Here is a 23,331-nt window from a genome sequence, read left to right on the forward strand (position 1 = left end):
AACATTTGCGTAATTGATCACCTGTTCTACATCTGCTAAATCTAATGGCTGTCATATCCAATGAGTCATTGAAAATAGATTTCTCTGGAACATGTCAAAAAATTAAATATACATCTGGAGCTCTTGTTTCAATAAATAAATGTGGGTTCTTTTTTTTTTTCACATAATGTTTCTGAAAGCTCTTGATTACTTTTCTTGAACATTTTGAGTGTCCGAAAAAATGTGTTCGTGAAGTGTAGTATTTACTTTCCATCATACGTAAATAATAAATTATACTGTTGTAGAAATAGGAATATTTTGTATGTGGGTTGCATTTGACTGAAATCTTTGCTTTTCATGTTTGGTCATTTTGTTAATCATTTTTGCTTTCATCATTATTTCATTAGATATGATATTTATAATAAATAGGATTTTGAGGATAAATATGAGCAATGGTATGCTTTTGATGATTCTGTTGTCGAGTGAGTCACAACGCAGGGATCTAAGAACATTTGAAATAACACCACATCAAGTCACCGTACCGTAAACTTCTGTTATCAGTTAAGCTCTGAAGCATTTTCTATTTCCTGGCATTTCTAAACATATCATGTTTCGAGAGTCGCTTCCCCATCTCTCTGCACCTCTGGGACCACACCTGCAGCACTGAAACTTTGTAGAAACAGTCAGAGCTACAAATAAATTTCCTCGAAGTAAGAGACTCATGTTTCACTGCATTTATTTGCATCTCAGCCTGAATCCAGGTGTGCAGCGGCTGACATGCACACAGCAGACACACCTCCTCACAGACAGTGTGAGCAATTTCATAAATGTGAAGTACCACAATCAAGCAGGATACATTTAATTACATATACAATACATATTATCATAAATAAGCTCATTAAACAATATGACAGTAACTGCAGGACATGCAGGGTACAGACAGACCAGATACAGGACAAATATGTTTGTGTGTGATGTTGTTTGTTGTGTTTGGTGCAGAGCTAAACATACATGGTTGACCTAGAGGTGATGTGAGCCTGTGAGATCTTGCACGATGAGTTTGGCCCTGTAACTCCTCCCTTTCAGTTACGTCTGAGGAGTCTCACTCATTGTCTCTGCTTGTCTGACTGGGACATTACAAGAGGGTGCAGAGTCTCTCTGGATACATTAGATAGATCAGCTACTAATCGGCTTAGCTGCAGCTAAGATATTAAAACAAGAACTGTCCTATCATAACCTCATTGATGTTTGGAAGTTCCGTAACATAAATAAACGGGAATACTCCTTCTACTCTCACAAACACAATAGTTACTCTAGAATAGATTTATTTTATTTATATGCTGGGAAGGAACATCTCATATCCTCTTGTGATTATTTACCTAGAGTAATTTCTGATCATTCTCCGCTAGTGATGCTTATTAAGCATGGACAAACCACAGCAGGGAGGAAGCAGTGGAGATTTAGCAACTACCTTCTTAATGACCTAGAATATATTAATCTCATTAATACAAATATTGAGACCTTTTTAGAGCTAAATAAACATACTGCTTCCTTGTCAATTATCTGGGACACCATGAAAGCCTTTTTAAGAGGTCTAACTATTTCATATACATCTGGGAAACGTAAAAAGAATGGATCTAAACTAAGCTCCTTAGAATCAGCTATCTCTACTTTGGAAAAAAAAAAAAAAGCATATAGAGACTCAGGAAGATAAATATCTACTACAGCTAAACACTAAAAGACTAGAATACAACATCATTACTAGCCATAAAGCAGAGAATGCTCTTTTAAGAACTAAAGCCCAATATTATGAGCATGGAGAGAAGTCTGGTTCACTACTTCCCTGGCAGATTCGAAGGGAAGATGCTAATAGAATAATTTCCCCAAGTCAACTGAAAGATGGCTCGATAACTAGGGAGCCGCAGCTAATTAATGCAGCATTTACAGAATTTCATAGAATACTATGTACTTCTCAAGGGAGCAATTTAGCCTCAACTAAGACTTTCTTAAATTCCTTATTTGTCTCCGCCATATCAGAGGAGGATAAAGAAAGTTTAGAAGCTGATATTACTGAGGAGGAGGTTCAAAGGGCGATCTGTTGTCTGCCAGGGGGCAAAGCTCCTGGGCAGGATGGATTCCCCATTGCTTTTTATAGGACGTTTTTGCCTAGGCTCCTTTGCCCCTTGGTAGATATGTACAACGAGTCCCTTTATAATGCGAAACTACCTGATTCGTTAGAACAAGCATTAATTATTTTGTTACTTAAACCAGGGAAGGCGGCTAATCTTTGTGGTTCTTATAGACCAATTTCACTATTAAATACAGATTATAAAATCCTAGCTAAAATTATTGCAAATAGATTAGCTCCCCTTATACCTGATCTGGTAGCCATGGACCAAACTGGGTTTGTCATCAGCCGTTCTTCTCATGATAACATTCAAAGGTTTTACAATATTCTTTTTTTTTCCGAAAAAGATCAAAGTGCCTGCTTTACCCGTCTCTTTGGATGCTGAAAAAGCCTTTGATCGTGTTGAATGGAGCTTTTTATCTTGTGTTCTTGAGAAAATGAATTTTGGTCCCAGACTTATGACCATGATTAAAACCCTTTAGCAACACCCAAAGGCAGCAATTCTCACTAATTCTGACATTTCTTCTCAGTTTCCTTTGACTAGAGGAACCTGGCAAGGGTGCACCCTCTCGCCTCTTCTTTTTGTTCTGGTAATTTAGCCATTGGCCATTGCAATACGATCAAACCCACAGATCCATGGAGTACTAGTTGGAAATGTCAAGCATACCATTTCATTATATGCTGACGATATAATGCTTTTGTAAACTAAGCCTGAGATATCTCTTCCTGCATTGGCTGATTTATTGGAGATTTATGGTTTTATATCAGGTTATAAGGTAAACAACATAAAGAGTATTATTATGCCTCTAAATTTATCGGCAGAAGTTATGCCCAAACTGAATATATCTTTTTCATGGAATGATTGTTGTCTAACATATCTTGGCTTACAGATATCTAATAAACTAGACCAGACATTCTCTCTAAATTATGGTCCACTGTTGAAGAAGGTGGAGCAAGAGTTAGATAGATGGAAAACGCTGCCTATCTCATTAATAGGTAGGGTAAACTGTATTAAAATGAGTGTACTCCCTAGGTTTTTATATTTATTTAGGACTCTTCCTTTTCAGGTCCCTCAATCTTTCTTTAAGCGCTTAAATAGTTCGATAACTAAATTTCTATGGCGGGGAAAGTTGGCTAGAATAAAACTGAAAGTCCTCTGTTTGAGCCCATGTGAGGGAGGACTTGGTCTCCCTGATTTGTATTTATATTACTTAGCGGCACAATCAATGGTCATACGGGCCTGGCAAGCAAATAGAAAGAACCCTCCCTCGTGGTTACAAATTGAGCAACATCAATTAGCGGACATTAATCTTTCTAGCCTTCCATATATTCCTTTTGTACATACCTTCAAAAGAATTTTAAGCAACCCTTTTGTTTTACATGGGTGCAAAATTTGGTCAGATATTAGGAAAAAGACTAAAAACCTTCAATTGATCTTGTTTGTTACGGTATAGTAAAGGTATTCGGACATTTGGTGACCTATTTGATAAGAGGGTGTTATTATCCATTGAACAGTTAAGGTTAAAATTTCATCTGGATCCCAAGCATTTTTTTAAGCACCTACAGGTTAGAGATTATATTTGAGTTCAGCAAGGAGGTAAACTACTGTCTTTACATCCTTTGAAAGTGGACACTAATATAGTGGGTAAAGATGTAAAGAAATTTGTTTCATTTATGTACAAAATGTTATTGAAGTTTTCTATGTGTGGTCCAGTAGGGGCAAAACTTAAATGGGAGCAAGACCTTGGTGCTGAATTTATGGCTGAAGAGTGGAAAGTAATTTGTCGTAAGAGTCAGACATTTTCATTTAATAGTCGTGATAGACTGCAACAATTTAATTGGATTCATTGAGTATATTATACACCACAGCGTTTAGATAAAATGAATCCCAATCTCTCGGCTCTGTGCCCTAGATGCAAAATAGAGATTAGGTCTCTTGTCCATATGTTTCGGTCATGCTCCCATTTGAATGAGTTTTGGAAAACTGTAAAAAATACAATTGAAAAAGTGATTGGTTTTGAGCTTGCTTTAAATCCAAGGTTAGTATTACTGGGATATGAATCCATATTACCCTTATGTTTTGAATATAATATGAGATTTGTTAAAATGGCCTTGATAGCTGCAATTAAGTGTATTGCATTAAAATGGAAAAGTGTTGCATATCCATGCTCTAATATGTGGTTGAATGAGCTTACGTATTATATTCCACTCGAAAAAATAATGTACAATTTGAAGAAGAACCCCCAGGCCTTTGATGAGGTATGGGGCGATTTTCTTGCTTTCGTGCACAAAGAATGAGGCGGACTGAGACTTCTTTCTGAGACGATGAACTTGAAAATTTTTAATAACTTTGAAAATGAAATCTGACCTTTTTTGTGTGTGTGTGTGTGTGTGTGTGTGTGTGTGTGTGTGTGTGTGTGTGTGTGTGTGTCTGTGTCACTGCACGAAAAACCACATTTTCGACCCGTAAATTCCCGCAAAGTTCGTTGATTTTCGGCGATTTACGTTAAGTTTACGGGGAACTTCGCTGGCTCGGAATATCGTCAGAAACGAACCATCTGTCGGTGGGGGGCGTGGTTAATCGCGCCTTCGCGAAGGTGCAAATAGCTCTAATTAGCACATGAATGCTACCAACGGATCTACTCAGGCTGGCCTGCTGACTTCACAAACAACCATTGGATGATTCCACAGGCATTTTAAAAGGAAACCATCATGTGATTGGATAGCAACTCCAATCACATGAGTGATGGGGGGGGGCAGCGGCTTGGTCCAAATAACATTACTTCGGTCTTGTTCTCATTTAGACTTAAAAAATTAAGTGAAAGCCAGAAAGTCTCGGTGAGACAGTCTATGAGTGGCTGGACTGAGTCTGCATTGTTTTGAGGCAATGGAATGTAGATCTGGCAATCATCAGCATAAAAATGAAATGACATATTGTGTTTCCTGAAAACAGAACCGAGGGGGAGAAGGTATAGTGCAAATAAAAGAGGGCCAAGGATTGAGCCTTGGGGGGCCCCATATGGAAGAGGAGCTGTTGAGGACACAGTGTTGTCAAGTTTAACACAGAAGCTTCTGTCAGTCAGGTACGATCGGAACCAGTCGAGGGCAACACCCTTAATGCCCACACAGTGCTCAAGGCGAGAGAGTACATCATTTGACACCTTCAGAAGTGCTGTGGAGGGCTTTGAACCCAGATTGGAACAGCTCAGTGATACAATTATCTTTTAAAAAGGGCAACAACTGGTTGTAGACCACTTTCTCTAAAATCTTGGAGATATATGGAAGGTTAGAGATAGGTCTGAAGATGGAACAGAGAGAGGGGTCGAGGCCTGTTTTTTTGAGTAGGGGCCATACTACTGCATGTTTAAAAATCACAGGCACTGTAACAGAGGAGAGACTACTGTTGACAATTGCAAGGACACTTGGTCCAATAGTGCCAAGAACCTCTCTAAACAAACGAGGGGGCATAGCATCTGCAGGGGAACCGGAGGGCTTCATGTGATAAACCGTGTCCTTCAAAATGGAGAGGGACACTAGCTCAAACTGGACAAATACAGATGTGCACGGCAGGGGAACCGAAGGGTCATAGGAAGACTGAGGAATACAGGCTCTTGTTGACACAATTTTCTCAGTGAAAAAGTGGAGAAAGCTTTCACAGGTTTCAGGGGAGGCATCAGAACCAACAGACTTGGGAGCGTCAAGGACTGTATTTATGGTTTTGAACAGAGCACGGGGGTTATTACAATTAGAAGCAATTATTTCTGAGAAATATTTATTCTTCTCAGCTTTTACGGTCTTCTGATAGCACAGCAGACTTTCTTTAAAAATGCCATAAGAAACGTGCAGCCTGTCCTTTTTCCACCTGCGCTCTGCTCACCTACACTCTCACCTGGCCGCACGAGTGACGTCATTCAGCCAGGGCTCAGGTGCAGGTTTGGTGCACCGGCTCTTCAAGGAAGCGATGGTATCAAGTGTTTGTAAACAAATAGAGTGAAACCTTGTTGCCAGCTCCTCAGTATTCGAACACATAGGGGCTTTAAAATTACCCTGGCTAAAAGTAAACTAAAGGCAGAGGAGAACTGAGCTGGAGAGGAGGAGTTGAACATGCGACAGCGTTGAAGGGGAGCGCACAGTTTAACCGGACGCTGAATGGGGATGTCAAATAGGATTGGCATGTGATCCGAGAAAACAGCGTCGCAGATGTCCAAATTGGAAACACACAGACCATAGGAGAGCACTAAGTCAAGTGTGTGTCCAAGTTCATGAGTGGGATGAGACACGGACTGCGCAAAGTTAAAAGAGTCAATAACATTTAAAAAGTTCCTGGAGATCGGCTCATCTGGGCAACAGGTGTGAATATTAAAATCACCAATAATAACAACATGGTCGTATTTAGGCAAAATTTCGGCCAGAAATTCAGAAAAGTCACTTATAAAGTTCTTATTGTACTTGGGTGGTCGATAGATGACAGCGCACAGGACAACACGAGAGTGGCTCAGTTCAAACAAGCAAAGTTCGAAGCTTGTGAAGGAGGATTGCAGGGAAATCTGCCGACAATTAAAGTCATTTTTAAAAACAACTGCTATTCCACCCCCTTTTTGACCCGACGCCCGCGGGCAGTTAAAATAGCAGCAATCCGGTGGTGAGAGCTCAGTAATACAGGCCGAATCACCAGTACCCAGCCACGTCTCCATTACACAAAGAAGATCCAATCCACGAGACATGAAGAAATCCCTCAGAATATGGGTTTTATTTGCCAGTGATCTTGTGTTGACAAGACCAAACCTGGCAGGGACCAGTATATCCAGGCATCAGCTGTTCGCAGAGCTCGATGCAGGGTCCGTAGATGATGGGGATTCACCCCACGCCAGCGGGGATGTGATGTGATGTGGCGCTGTAAAGCGATGGTTTCAATGGGGAAGGTGACTGGTGGAGGTGGCAGTGATGGTGGCAGTGGTGGCTGGGGTCTGTAGGGGGAGCTGGTATGGAAGACTGGGCTGTGAGTAGTTGGTGATGTGGGCGTAGATGAAGAGGACTCCAGCAAGGGGGTGTGCCAGGCAAGCAGTCAGTCGCGTGGAGCATTTTGGACAGCGTGTTGAATGTTTGCCGTAAGCGTACGACTGCCAAGCCTGCTAGGATGGACATCGTCAGCTCTGTAGAACGAGGGACGGTTCCAAAACAGGTTAAAATTGTCAATAAAAGCAAAGTTAAAATCTCTACAGGTGGACTGTCACCAGGAGTTGAAGGAGAGGAGTCTGCTAAAACGCCCTGCTCCGTGGGTATGGATTGGCAGAGGACTGCTGAAAAAGACTCTCTTTCCAATGAATTTTAAAAATCTAAAAAGGGCCAGGAAGTCATTTTTAATCAGCTCCGCCTGCTGTCGAGAGGAATCCACGCATCCCACATGAACCAGGACCCGGGTTATGGAGGAAGGGGACGAATGGAGAAGTTTGGGAAGTTTATTTAAAATGACCGGTACTGTTGCTCCGGACATTCCTTATTATAGAATCTCCCACTATGAGAGTGGTAGGAGAGAAGAGGGGGCGAGGGGATGAAGAGGAAGAGAGCTGTGGAGAATAGTTCGCGTTGGCAGCCCTGTCCACACGCGCAGGATGGTCAGCTGCAGGCAGATGGGAGGCCAGTGCCAGAGGAGGAGTTGGAGGGGTATCGGCAGCGGCTGAGGGCCGAGGGCGGCGCGAACCACCTGAGTGAATCGCCCTGCGGGCCGCTTCCTTTACAATCCTGCGCCGGGAGGAGACGGAGGTGGAGGAAGTCGGGGGCCTGGAGAGGGAGAGAGACCCACGGAGGACTGAACAGCCGCCCTGTCAGCACCCACCGTGGACGGAAGGACAGCAGTCTCAGCAGGCGCTGTTGCCGGGTGAGCGACAGTGGACCGGACAGCAGACCGATCGGAACTCGCCTCGGGCGGAGTGACAGCAGCCGCCGTGTGCACTGCGGGAGCAGTGACAGAGAGAGGCCCGAAGCGATTTGAGAGCTCCAGCTCCAGGCATGACTTTGATCCGGGAGCCGAAGATTTTATTTTGGCACCCCGAAACACGTCAGTCCAGAGACGAGATGATGCCGGTTGGTTTGGAGTGGAACAGTGGATCGGCGGAATCTTCGGTTTAGCTCTGACCCTGATCCACTCAGCCTGCATGAGCATGAACATGAGTGGCCGCCGCTGGAGAGGGCGGTGAGCCGCAGGTGATGAGGTCGGACAGCCGCGGACAGCCAGAGGGATTCCAGTAGATCGTGTCGTGGAGCGTGGCCGAGAGTGAAGAGATCTTCTTGAACTGCTTGTGGGCCAGATCTATACACCGAGACAGCAGAAGCTCACTGTCTTTGAGTTTTGCAGCCAGCCGGTGATTTTCTTCCGTCAGGTAAGTGATTCTATTGTTAGCTCTGGTGAGCAGAAGGTTGTCCTCAGGTGAGGTCGGGGTAGCCGGTGTAGGACATAGGTGGAGGCTGGGGAGCTGCAGGTTAGCCGCAGGAGACGGGGCTGAAGCCATGGCGGTAGCTGGAAAGACAGAGAACAACTGCGGCAGCAAAGGTGTATTTTGTGGTAGAGTGACACACTGCATGAAAAACCACATTTTCGACCCGTAAATCCCCGCGAATTTCGTTGATTTTCGGCAATTTATGGCAAGTTTACGGGGAACTTCGCCGGCTCCGAAAATTGTCGGAAACGAACCATCTGTCGGCGGGGGGCGGGGTTAATCGCGCCTTCGCGAAGGTGCGAATAGCTCTAATTAGCACATGAATGCTACCAACGTTGATCTACTCAGGCTGGCCTGCTGACTTCACAAACAACCATTGGATGATTCCACAGGCATTTTAAAAGGAAACCATCATGTGATTGGATAGCAACTCCAATCACATGAGTGAGTGATCATGTGATTGGATGACAACTCTGCTGCTATTGGTCATCTGTGCGCCACAAATAATAATAATAATAATAATAATAATAATAATAATAATAATAATAATAATAATAATAATAATAATAATAAATACATATTAAATTAAATACTATATAATAAATTAATATATTAAAATTTGTTATTATATTGTTATATTTATATATATATATATAAAATATAAATGATATATATATTTTATTTGATTGATGATTCATTGATTTATTTGGCAATCCACCTTCTACACTACCACACAGTAGAACACAAAGAACGCAGTTGACAGAAACATTTTGAAAAAAAGTCTTTAATGAAATCGTGACACACACATTAACAAGTAAAATCAGTGACTACTGGGGGAAAAAAGCAAGGAAATGTGCAGAGGGGTTCACTGATAAGAGTCTCTGGGTTGGGCCATGCCGCTGGTCCATGGTGCATGAAAAAGAGTCTAAGGCCTTTGGAAATGCTTCTTTGCTGCCTCTGGGTCATACTGAGTTGGCGCCTGTCGCTTTGAAGGGGACTCGATGCGAAGCCTCTTGCGGTGTGTCGCCACATACTTTGGGTCGCTCTCCAGCCGGTCTTGCAGTGTCTGGCAGAGTTTGGAGAGCTAGGACACTCCTTCTTGCTTCCAGCAGCTGTAAATACAGGTATTAATATAATATTAGTACTCCTAAGAAACATTAACGCATGATAACATATGTGAGCATGTTTGTCAAAACCAATGCAGCTAATAAATAAAATTCAGCCCATTTTTACATTGTTGTGAAAATAAAGCAGCATTCATGGGACTCTTACACGCTTCCTTCTTTGTCTGCTGCGAGCTGAAATCTTCACAGCTGCTGCCTGAACTGAAAGAGCTGGATGGGCATACCTGAAGCTCCTCCACACCATCTCATAATATGTCTTACAGGCCGCTGGAAGAAAATATATATTGGCTTGAAATAATTAAGACAGGCTTCAGTAAAAACAACAACAAGAAACAACAGAAAGGGTTTAAAAGACTGCTGTCCACACCATCCATGTCTGGACTCCCAGTTAAAGTCGCCATCAAATATGACGTCACCGTTTCGTTGTGGGGCGAGTTTAGTCTGTAAAACGCAAAAAGTACAAACAGGTCATGCAACGTTTACGTTTACTTATATTCTGCAGAATATTTCCTGTGCATTTTATTAACTTACCCCTGCTCAGGTTCATATCGCCTGTCCGTCACTATTGTGCAGACGTCACACCTTTTCCTTTAAAATACAAAATACATTGTAATGTTAAATGTAACGTGAACGATTACCAAACGTTCGGAACGTAGTGCAATAAGAATAATAAAGGTTTGGCGCCCTAAAAACTGCACAATGTGGTACTAAATGCTAACATTACGTGCGTAACTTACGCACCCGTCTCTTCGTCTCCGCAGCTGCAGTTCGGTCGAGGCTGCTCCTCCAGAGCGAGCAGTCTGGCTTTTTTTCACGGCCATTCTTCTCGCCAACTGTGCCATCAGCTGCGTTAGCAGCCGAGACAATCCACTGAAGACGCTCAGCAGTTTCTTCTCTAAATTGTTTGGACTTTCTGGATATGGTCGCTCCGCAGCCAGGCCGTCCACTCGTCGCAGAGGAGTGCCTTCTGGGATGAACTGAAGACGACGTCCGGCCATTGTATGAACAGAGTTAAAGTTTAGCAGGACCCGAAACGTAACTGTTGTAATCCAAGCTCGATTCGCGTTCACAGACGCCGAGGTCGTTTTCTGCAGACGTCATTGCGTCAGAGGAGGCGTCCAATCATATGCGAGGTCGCGCTCTCGGGAATTTCTCGCGACACCATTTTTGTTGCGTAGAATGAAAAACATGCTGTGATTTTGTAAGGTACTTTGATTTTCTATTTTTGTACCTGAATATTTTATAAAACATGTAAACTTCTTTAAAGTGACATCATCGAAAATAAAAAAAAGAAAAGTTACTTTGGTGTATTCCCTTTTTATTCCTACTTAAAGAATCATCAGTGGACTTACTCTGCTGGAATTTTGCAAGCTAATCACACAAGCATTGTTCATCTGGTGTTGTGGTGGCAAAATGTGAAAAATTGTGACCAGTGTCCAAGAACTGTAGATGCTTTAATTTTCAGAATTTTGATTTAGCAATTTAAGTGGAAAATTAAAGACCTTTGAGAGTCAGGACACTTATCCTGTATGTAACCTATAAAATTATTTAAACACACTTTTAAATCCTCATGAAAAAAAAAAATCTTTGTATTCTGTAGGCACAGAACACACACACACACACACACACACACACACACACACACACACACACACACACACACAAAATCCCAATTTGCATTTGTATAGCTTTGCAGCATTTACATTTGCATTTTAACACCTCATGGTCACAGTGGCTGAGAGAGAGCTTCCACGGCAATTTACAGTGACGGAAATTGACGAAAATGTGACTTTTCATCCAGTGACAGTTCGCCTGGTGGGGCATCAGAAGCAGTTTGTGGCAGTGTGGTGAAAACTTATGCGCGAGGACTCCAAAAGGAGTCCATGGCGTTAGGATGGCAGTACCACAGAATAATCTGCTTGTTGACTTTCTGTGGAGTGGGCACTTACCGGCGAGGGCCCAGAAATTGGGCCTGGTGAGGAGATTAGGTGTCCGGTAAGCAGGGCGGGTGAGGTTGGCTTCAGGTGTTGACAACGAGCCGGCTCTTTAAGTTAAGTTAAAAATAAAAGGTCAAAATGCTGTCAGCCATGGGCCGAGTTTTCCACGGGGAATTTTTTCCAGAATATAGTGAGTAGAAATGCCAAACAGCAATAAGAGAACCCAGAAAAAAGAGGTTTAGTAAAAAAAAACCTGCGCCGCACGAATGGAGCTTTCGGCTGATAGCGGTGTGCTGCAGTGGTTCACACAATCTCAGTAAAAATACAGTGATCGGATGGTGCGATCATTAAAAGCGACGGCCCGATTAAAAGACACACTTATTAAGAAGTAGAACGTAGATTTGAAACCACTAAAAAGTAATACAACTTTAATAGGAGTTTTCCTAAGAGCTGAAACTATCTGAAACTAGCGAGGAGCTGCCAGACGCCACGCATGCGCATGTTAGAATAAATGTGATTGTATATTGAACACTGAGACTCATTTTACACAAATAAAAACATGTCAGACAAACAGCTGCCTTGGAGTGTTGACTCTTAGATATGAATTCCCCAGTTTCATTAAATATCTCTAGTCCAGCTGTTTCTACACTGTGAGGAGGAGTCAATGCAAAACTCACATGTCCTCCACCTCTACTTATCTGACTGCAGAGAGGAGGACAGAGAACAGTGGACACACAGTTTAACATGATGGACTACAAGACAGGACTGCTGCTTTTAACTCTCTGCTGGGCAGGTGAAGATCTACACTGATCTGAATCTAATATAGCTTTTATTTGTGTCATCAGCTTATTTCACTTGATGTTTTTATTCCTCTTGACAGGTGTTGATGGTCAGACTCTGACACAATCTGAAGCAGTGGTTAAAAGGCCTGGAGAATCTCACAGATTGACCTGTACAGCCTCTGGATTTACATTCAGCAGCTCCTGGATGGCCTGGATCAGACAGGCTCCTGGAAAAGGACTGGAGTGGGTTGCTACGATCAGTTATGGTGGTGGCAGCACTGACTACTCTAATTCAGTGAAAGGCCGGTTTACCATCTCCAGAGACGACAGCAGACAGCAGCTGTATCTGCAGATGAACAGTCTGAAGACTGAAGATTCTGCTGTTTATTACTGCGCTCGACAAACGAGAGCCACAGTGACTGGAGTTGGTTGAGCAGCTGTACAAAAACCTACAGTCGTCATCTTTCAGGCTGGTGGATCCCAAGCATGAAGTATTTCTCTCCTACATGTTTCAGTATATTTTCAATATTTCACAATACAAATATCTATTTTTTTTTGATAGCCAATAAACTATTTATAGATTAGTTTTTCATAAAAGAGCTAAAGACAACAATCTTGTGGTTGAAATTAAACTACAAATACAAAACATTTCAACAAATTCAGTCTGAACATATTAATGTTAGATGTATGAACATCAAATCCTGCAAACATGAAAAAGTTCTGGAACTTTTGGGTAACAAATCTGTCTTTTCTCGTCCTCAGTGGGCTGATAGACCTGCACTGTCTCCCATGATTAATGTCCTCAAGTCAAGTCATTCAAAAAGATTCAACACAGAGACATTTGAGATCCACTGATGTATGACTGACTTTAAAGTGACATTTCAGGAGAATTGTAACTTTTTCAAGATGTCGGGAGAATATTCACATTTTGATACAACAAAACAGTCAATAAAGTTATTTGTGCATTGATATAAAGAAAGAGCAGCCACATCTGTCCATGGGCTGGAATTATATTCAGAAATACATTTTATTTTTATTCAGAAATAAAGATTGATTGAAAAAAAGAAAACTAGAAACCAGACCGGATGATGTTTAATGAAGAAGCCTGAAGCTTGTGTCTATTGTTTCAAACATCTGCAAACACTGAAACCAGTAAAAGTCTTTTATGCAAACCAGCAGCATTAGACTGAAGACTATTTTCATGATCCTGGCTGGTGTCACTGTATTTCTGTCTGCAGCAAATACAGGAAGGAAATACAGGAAATGAGCAAATAAATAAATAAACAAACAAACAAACAAATAAATAAATAAATGCTGCACTTGCAACAAAGCTCATATGTTTGATGTGAATCATGAATGTGATGAAGGAGGTGCTGACAGTAAATCAATTCTGTCAGGAAAACAGCTCAAATCATATTTAAAGTGTGTTTTAATGATTTGAAAACATGCTAAACACACTGTAAACATGGCTTGTTGGAAGCTACATTCTTGGTGGTTGCTCCTTTTGTTTCCATGGCTGCACATCATCATTGTTATTGCAATGCTGATTTTATTGAATATGTTTTCCATTGTCCATGATTCATGTTCATATTCACTTTAAGAAAAGTAATAATGATTATTATCATTGTAATGATTCTATGCAAACTCAGTGAGCTTCCTTGTTACTCAGCTATAAAAACTTGACATCAGGCTGTCAGTGGAGTTCACAGCACGCTTTCAACATCAACCATGTTTTCTGTAGCTCTGCTGCTGCTGTTGGCAGCTGGATGTGAGGCTCTCTGGATTTGTCAAAGTCAACAGTTCTTCTTTTGCAGTATAACTTGATCATTTGTTCCAAAACATTTCTTTTTTCAACAGGTGTGAAGTGTGAAGAGTTGACACAGCCAGCCTCTGTGACTGTGCAGCCAGGTCAACGTCTGACCATCACCTGTCAGGTCTCTTATTCTGTTAGCAGCTACTACACAGCCTGGATCAGACAGCCTGCAGGGAAACGACTGGAGTGGATGAGTCATGACACAGATGTCAAAGATTTTGTTTGTTTTTGTGCTCGACAGCCACAGTGAAACAGGAAGTCGCAGAGCTGTACACAAACCACTGTCAGCGTGACACTGACTGACAGAAAGTGCTGCAAAACCACTTTATACAAGTTGTTTTTAAAATAAGGCCTAATTCAGAATATGTGATGCATCTGTCCACACTTCTGTCACAACTTGTCCTCAGCTGAGACAAAGAGTGGAGTTCACATTATCAGGCTGATCATCTCTTCTTATGAGGCTGAGCAGCACTTCATCGGTCAGAACAATAAAACATTTCGTTAGTCTTTATTGACCCCTAATATCGACTGATGGCTGCAAAAAGCGCCAAAATGAACCAAACTCTAAATTACTTAAATATTAAATATTACTTAAATATCCATAAAAAAAACAAATATGTGGTCTATATATTTATGTATGTGTCCTTTTTAACAAAACTAAATTGAAAATGCTGTTTTTGTTTGTTTAAAACAATACGGTAGTATTTGGTGCTGCAGTTTCTTTCAACATTATGGTCTGAATCGAGGATGTATCCACCATTCAGTGGGTTGGTGCTGCATCAACGTTTAAAAGTAAAAAAAAATTAAAGTCCAAAAAATGACCTTGGAGTCATTTTTGATTTCAGTTCTTCACATTAAATATATCCATAAAGCATGTCATGGTATGCAGTATTAATGGAAGTTAAAGATGGATTATAAATTATAAACAATGATAAACTGATTGAAAAGGAAGAATAATACAAATGCTCAATTCAGCAACTTGTCACATAAAATATGTTTGTTTATTAGAATTTAAGTTTTGTTTTATGCTTACCCTCGGCTGACGGTACAGGTCCCCTGAGTCTCCAGTACATCAAACAGTGTTTGGTTTTTGTATTGGTGTTTATCACTGTGATGGGCAGGTGTGTGCGATGGCACTGAGATATGGATCCTTACAAAAACCTCAGAGCAATAATCTTACACTCTCTCATTGTTGAGACGCAAAGAAAGGACAGGCCAAAGGATTTCTCACTGTAATATGAGGTAAAAACTGCATTTTTCATTTTTAAATTGCGGATTAGTTGTTAAAAGTTTGTTTATTAGTAGTTTAAAGTCACAATTGGTGCACAGATGTAAATGTATTCTTCCAGTTAATCTTAATTTAAAGAAGTGATTGAGAATCAGTACAAAACACACGTCACAGGATCACACCAGGGCTTAATACTGACAAGGATTTCTGTGTATTTCAAACACTTCATGAGGTTTTAACACATTTTTTCTGGTGCGTCAGGTTTTTGTTCAGGCAGTGAATGGAGATGCAGCACTGTGGTTATTTTAACTACTGGGGTCGTGGGACTGAAGTCACAGTATCTTCAGGTAAGTCCCATATAAACAACATTTTTTAGTGACTGCTTTATTTTGCTTTTTAATGTGATTATTGGTGGTCGAGAAGTTTCACTTGTGATCTTATTTAGATTTACATGTTGAACAAAGTGGTGAACAGAGCAGACAGATGTTTTGAACGCAGCTGTTTCGTTCGAAAAGAGCTTATTTAGCAAAAAAACAGTTTGTTTTAATCTCAGATTTTATTCAGCTGGATTGTAATTGCTGGTCAGGAAGAGTCAGCATCTTTTAATTCACATTATTCTTCAAAACATTTTTTATGACTGTGGATATTGATCGCACTCCACCATACCTGCCTTTTTAGAAGAAGTTACCACAAATCTGAACAGAGGAATATACATTTTATTAATGTGATTAAATACAGGATTCGTATGTGTTTCCATTCATTAGCACTGTTGGTTTTATTATTAATTATCTATTCAAGTTTTAGAGGAATCATTTCACATCAGGTGATCTGTAATTCTAAGAAAAAAAAAAAACTTTATTATGTTTTTAGATTGACTGTTGAACAAAAAGGAGAATGCAATGTTCATCAAACTTAAAATCAAATATTAATAGTTATCATAATAATTAGAAGCTCTTGATTTGACAATGCAGTGGGTTTTTTTCATGCTGATGGAAGCCAATCTATTAATATGGTCAATTCCAGTCTGTTTAGTTTTTGTAAACATAATAATAGCAATAATAATATTTTCTTTGTCACTTGTCTATATTGTACAAATTGGCGATACCCCCATAGTTGTTTGTGTGCTAACTTCTGGATGATTTATATCTGTTATATAAATCAACATTTATTTCTTCTTCAGTTGAATTGACTTGAATCTATTTCTAACGTTTTTTAAGATAAACCGGGCTTTGTTCCCTGCAAAATAGTCAAGAATAATTTAGGTTTCAGTTTATAAAATGACCCAAAAATGGGTGGCGTTTTGATATTTCTAATGATTTTTAATATTAGACCCAAAATGTTACAACATGATAGAAAGAAGTTGAAATGATCATGAATAAATCAATCAATCAATCAATCAATAAATAAATGATTACACTGAGCTGAGTTCTAAACCTTTACTGAATAAGTTACCTATTTCATGGCTATATCACATAATTTGTATGATTATTTATTCTAATCTGTTGCCGTTCAGTGCAACTCTGAGACTGGAGATGAAATCAATGTCGTTTTCCTGTGAACAACTTTTACCCAAAGAGCCCATTTCAGTGGATCAATGCCAGAAATGAGAAAAATAAAATAGAATTGTTTCATTATATTTCACCAAAGAGTGCAGTTTTAAATACCGGTGCCACTGTTTGATCAACATAAAAACACACTGTAGTGCAAGTATGTTTAATGTTTCAGCAGCAGCATTTTAACATTTCAACTGTTTCTGTCATTGTTATAATGATTACATGGTTATAAAGACAATAAAGGAGCATGTTGTTTTCTCTAAAAATATTTGTTATTTGCTTTTAGACAAGCTACTGTATAGATCATCTGTGTTCTTAAACTGACCTATACTTTTTTTTGCACGTTTCCTCTTTCACAGCAACAACTGTATCACCAACTCTGTTCCCTTTGGTCCAGTGCACATCTGGACCTGATGATAAAATCACTGTTGGTTGTCTTGCACACGACTTCTTCCCCAAAAGTCTGACTTTCCAGTGGACCGATGCCAGTGGGACCAGCCTGACTTCTGTACAATATCCTACAGCAGAGCGAAACAGCAAATATACAGGAGTCAGTTTGGTCCAAGTATCAAAATCTGACTGGGATTCAAGGAAGTCTTTTGATTGTTCTGTGACTCACCCTGGAGGCCAGAAAAGTTTGAAAGTGCAAAAAAGTATGTGATTTTTAACTTCCTATCATGGTTCTCTTATGCCAATGAGTCAGCATGTGTCACCTTGTTCATCTTGATTTTCTTTGAAAATGTTCAGCAATAATTTCTGTTTGTCATGTTTACCCTCATCTGTCTGGTATTTTACATGTTTTTCTTAAAATTCAAAAATGAATAATTGTACACTGATATCAGTTAAAATGTAAAAATCTCCATTTGCTCTCTTTCTTCCTCAAACTTAGTGGCCCCTCCAAAGGTAACTTTGCTATCAATGCCAAGCGGAGACACTCAGACTCTGGTGTGCACAATTGAGAATGTTTTTCCGAAAGAATTGACAGTCAAATGGAAAAAGGATGCAAACTCTGTAAATGGCTTCAGTACATGGGAGTCCAGTTTAAGGTATTCAGCTGTCAGTGTCCTGAAGGTCAAGAAACCAGACTGGGACAGTCAAGCTGTTTACACATGTGAGGTGACACACAAAGAACAAATATATACAAAGAAGACCTCTAAAGGTACATGGCCACTACAGTCATTACATAATACTACTGTACTTTTACACTGTGATTGATATAATAGTACACAGAATGAGTCTTTGCTGTTGTGCTGAATTTCCAAAAGTTAAGAAATGTCTTTCTCTGTTGCTCTCCTTTATGTAGCTCCTATCACAGTGACACTGAACCGACCAAGTCCCAAAGACATTTTCAGCAGCAATCAGGCAAAGCTGGAGTGCATCGTCACTGGACAAAGTGAGACCGATGTAAATGAAATTAAGATCTTTTGGCAAATTGATGGGCAGAATGTGACCGACAACATTGCTGAATCAACAAGACAGAAAATCAAAACCAGCACGATGACGTGTAGTCGTACCGAGTGGCTGAGAGTCAACAAAGTGCGCTGTTCTGCCATTAGAGATGATATGACTGAAGTCAATCAAGATCTGACAGTCCAGCCAGGAGGTATGTTAGTGAGTGATGGAGACTGGTTGGTAGAACACCAATCTGTAAGTCTGGAGAGGCAGCCACCCTTCGCATTCAAACATATATTACAATCTATGTGAAGCAAATATAAAACTATGAACCTCCTTTGTAAACTGAGAGTCTCTTTCAGATGGAAGGAAGCCTAGTGTGACGGTCCACGTCCTCCCAGAGGAGGTCATCAAGCAAGGAGACTCAGCTGAGGTCACTCTGGTGTGCCTGGTCTCCAGTCCTGTGCAGCAGGATTACTACATCGCCTGGTCAGAATATAGTGGACAAAAGACTCGTGATTATAATGACGGCATTAACTCCCTCCCAGAGAAGACTCAACATGGCTACTTAGTTACAAGTGTTTACACCACCACCAAGGAAAAGTGGAACCGTTCGAAGTTGAAGTTTGAGTGCAACGTCTGGCCTTCTGGCAGCAATGACTCCATGACAGTACAAGAAGTGTCTAAGGCCCTGGGTAACTCGATTGAATGTACCAAATAGTAGATTCAGCTTTAAATGTGGTCTTTGGTGCTCATGTGTTGTTCTGCCTGTTGCTCTCCTTTATGTAGCTCCTATCACAGTGACACTGATCCGACCAAGTCCCAAAGACATTTTCAGCAGCAATCAGGCAAAGCTGGAGTGCATCATCACTGGACAAAGTGAGGCCGATGTAAATGAAATTAAGATCTTTTGGCAAATTGATGGGCAAAAGGTGACCGACAACATTGCTGAATCAACAAGCCAGAAAATCAAAACCAGCACGATGACTCGTAGTCGTACCGAGTGGCTGAGAGTTAACAAAGTGCGCTGTTCTGCCATTAGAGATGATATGACTGAAGTCAATCAAGATCTGACGGTCCAGCTAGGAGGTATGTTAGTGAGTGATGGAGACTGGTTGGTAGAACACCAATCTGTAAGTCTGGAGAGGCAGCCACCCTTCGCATACATTATATTACAATCTATATAAAGCAAATATAAAACGTGTACATGATCGTCATTTGTAAACTTAGAGTCTCTTTCAGATGGAAGGAAGCCCAGTGTGACGGTCCACGTCCTCCCAGAGGAGGTCATCAAGCAAGGAGACTCAGCTGAGGTCACTCTGGTGTGCCTGGTATCCAGTCCTGTGCAGCAGGATTACTACATCGCCTGGTCAGAATATAGTGGGCAAAAGACTCGCGACTATAATGACGGCATTAACTCCCTCCCAAAGAAGACTCAACATGGCTACTTAGTTACAAGTGTTTACACCACCACCAAGGAAAAGTGGAACCGTTCGAAGTTGAAGTTTGAGTGCAACGTCTGGCCTTCTGGCAGCAATGACTCCATGACAGTACAAGAAGTGTCTAAGGCCCTGGGTAACTCGATTGAATGTACCAAATAGTAGATTCAGCTTTAAATGTGGTCTTTGGTGCTCATGTGTTGTTCTGCCTGTTGCTCTCCTTTATGTAGCTCCTATCACAGTGACACTGATCCGACCAAGTCCCAAAGACATTTTCAGCAGCAATCAGGCAAAGCTGGAGTGCATCATCACTGGACAAAGTGAGGCCGATGTAAATGAAATTAAGATCTTTTGGCAAATTGATGGGCAAAAGGTGACCGACAACATTGCTGAATCAACAAGCCAGAAAATCAAAACCAGCACGATGACTCGTAGTCGTACCGAGTGGCTGAGAGTTAACAAAGTGCGCTGTTCTGCCATTAGAGATGATATGACTGAAGTCAATCAAGATCTGACGGTCCAGCTAGGAGGTATGTTAGTGAGTGATGGAGACTGGTTGGTAGAACACCAATCTGTAAGTCTGGAGAGGCAGCCACCCTTCGCATACATTATATTACAATCTATATAAAGCAAATATAAAACGTGTACATGATCGTCATTTGTAAACTTAGAGTCTCTTTCAGATGGAAGGAAGCCCAGTGTGACGGTCCACGTCCTCCCAGAGGAGGTCATCAAGCAAGGAGACTCAGCTGAGGTCACTCTGGTGTGCCTGGTATCCAGTCCTGTGCAGCAGGATTACTACATCGCCTGGTCAGAATATAGTGGGCAAAAGACTCGCGACTATAATGACGGCATTAACTCCCTCCCAAAGAAGACTCAACATGGCTACTTAGTTACAAGTGTTTACACCACCACCAAGGAAAAGTGGAACCGTTCGAAGTTGAAGTTTGAGTGCAACGTCTGGCCTTCTGGCAGCAATGACTCCATGACAGTACAAGAAGTGTCTAAGGCCCTGGGTAACTCGATTGAATGTACCAAATAGTTGATTCAGCTTTAAATGTGGTCTTTTGTGCTCATGTGTTGTTCTGCTTGTTGCTCTCCTTTATGTAGCTCCTATCACAGTGACACTGAACCAACCAAGTCCCAAAGACATTTTCAGCAGCAATCAGGCAAAGCTGGAGTGCATCGTCACTGGACAAAGTGAGACCGATGTAAATGAAACTAAGATCTTTTGGCAAATTGATGGGCAAAAGGTGACCGACAACATTGCTGAATCAACCAAGGGAAAAATCAAAACCAGCACGATGACGCGTAGTCGCACCGAGTGGCTGAGAGTCAACAAAGTGCGCTGTTCTGCCATTAGAGACGATATGACTGAAGTCAATCAAGATCTGACAGTCCAGCCAGGAGGTATGTTAGTGAGTGATGGAGACTGGTTGGTAGAACACCAATCTGTAAGTCTGGAGAGGCAGCCACCCTTTGCATACAAACATATATTATAATCTATGTAAAGCAAACATAAAACTTATATATGATCCTCCTTTGTAAACTGAGAGTCTCTTTCAGATGGAAGGAAGCCCAGTGTGACGGTCCACGTCCTCCCAGAGGAGGTCATCAAGCAAGGAGACTCAGCTGAGGTCACTCTGGTGTGCCTGGTCTCCAGTCCTGTGCAGCAGGATTACTACATCGCCTGGTCAGAACATAGTGGACAAAAGACTGGCATCTATAATTATGGCATTAACTCCCTCCCACAGAAGACTAAAAATGGCTACTCAGTTACAAGTGTTTACACCACCACCAAGGAAAAGTGGAACAGTCCGGAGTTGAAGTTTGAGTGCAACGTCTGGCCTGCTGGTAGCAATGACTCCACAACAGTGCGAGAAGTGTCTAAGGCTCAGGGTAACTCGTGTGAATGTGACAAATAGTAGATTCAGCTTTAAATGTGGTCTTTTGTGCTCATGTGTTGTTCTGTATCTGCCACGGGAAGCTGTGCACTCTGTGCTGTCAGCAGTCTTTGTGATTGTACAAGTAAGAGTCAACATGTCAGTGTAGTTTTGTTCGTCATTGTGTTGTGTTTCAATCTGTCTTTGTCACAGTGTCAAACAGCTTGACAAGTGTGCGGACTGTTTCAAATAAATGTTGCATGAATACATTTGTGTTACACCTTCATGAATGACATCAGTATTTTTAAAACAAGCTGAAAAGCAAGCGCAAAGTCACAGTAGTACACTGTACTGTTCACTGTTGAACTGGAGAAACATCCACATACGATATGTGATCCACGAGTGAATAATGCTTTTTTCGAGTTTATATAACTATTCATGACACACACAAACACACACACACACACACGCACGCACACACACACACACACACACACACACGCACACACACACACTTGTCATCTAACCACGTATGCCTTCCTCTTCTTAGATGTTTTTCCAGTGTCAAAACTGAGTTTTGCTCTGAGCTGCACAGGCGATGCCGTTGAAGAGGATGAGTTCAGCAGTCTGTGGTCCACAACCTCCTCCTTCATATTCCTCTTCATATCCTCTCTCGTCTATAGCATGATATTCAGCCTGCGCAAGGTAAACATGCGGGCCTTTTCTGAGGACTGAAGACTACAAGCTCTCAAATAAAGCTCAGTTAGCAATTTACTCATCTTAGCATAGTTTCTCTGTGGGTGCGACAGCTTCTTCTCATCTTCACTGACAAGAATGAAGAAGAAAAGACTCTAAACTGTCTGCAGATATTCATCTGACAGTTAGTGATTTTCTGTCTGTGCTTGTGATGGACTGCCAACTTTTCCAGGTTGGTCCACTTTGTGCAGAGAACATGATCCTGACAAGGGAGACCAAATGAATGCATCCATTTATCTTCTCCTCTCATGTGTGGCTGATGAACATTTAGCAGCAGCAGAGTGAAGAGCGTCTCCAAGCGTAGAAAATGTGCTACTTTGTGTGTTTTAAATGCTCCACCACACATACATAAAGATGAACTGTTTAATGAATGACACACATGACAGAGGCCATCTTTAAGCAACAACTCAGTGCTGTTTCACAATCTGTATTTGACAAGCGAATATAACACATACTTTTTTTTAACTGTTTGATGTTTTTTTTTTTGTTTCAGATGAAGAGACAATAAAAGGTGAAATGGATGCACAGCAGAGACTTCGACAGGTCTTCATTTGTTTTTGTCTTTTTTTAAAAAAACATTTGCATAATTGATCACCTGTTGTACATCTGCTAAATCTAATGGCTGTCATATCCAATGATTAAGTCATTGAAACTAGATTTCTCTGGAACATGTCAAAAAATTAAATATACATCTGAAGCTCTTGTTTCAATAAATAAATGTGGGTTCTTTTTTTTTTTTTACATAATGATTCTGAAAGCTCTTGATTATTTTTCTTGAACACTTTAAGTGTCATACGTACCATCATACGTAAATAACAAATTATACTGTTGTAGAAATTGAAATATTCTGTATGTGGTTTGCATTTGACTGAAATCTTTG

The 23,331-nt window shown here is 41.0% G+C and overlaps 2 protein-coding genes across 2 annotated transcripts in view; both read left to right on the forward strand.

The window, feature by feature from the left end:
• The window catches only part of LOC139343199 (uncharacterized), a 198,360-nt gene that overhangs the window by 59,991 nt on the left and 115,038 nt on the right, over positions 1-23,331 (forward strand). The gene's annotated exons all lie outside the window — the stretch shown is intronic.
• Positions 12,350-21,737, forward strand: LOC139343218 (immunoglobulin gamma-1 heavy chain-like). Its single transcript, XM_070980722.1, has 7 exons — positions 12,350-12,398; positions 12,486-12,802; positions 15,721-15,775; positions 17,341-17,634; positions 17,871-18,140; positions 20,923-21,222; positions 21,379-21,737. Exons 1-7 carry the CDS (start codon positions 12,350-12,352, stop codon positions 21,735-21,737), a joined length of 1,644 nt encoding a protein of 547 aa, XP_070836823.1.

This window comes from Chaetodon trifascialis, chromosome 15 (assembly GCF_039877785.1).
Source record: "Chaetodon trifascialis isolate fChaTrf1 chromosome 15, fChaTrf1.hap1, whole genome shotgun sequence".
NCBI classification, from domain to species: Eukaryota; Metazoa; Chordata; class Actinopteri; order Chaetodontiformes; family Chaetodontidae; genus Chaetodon; species Chaetodon trifascialis.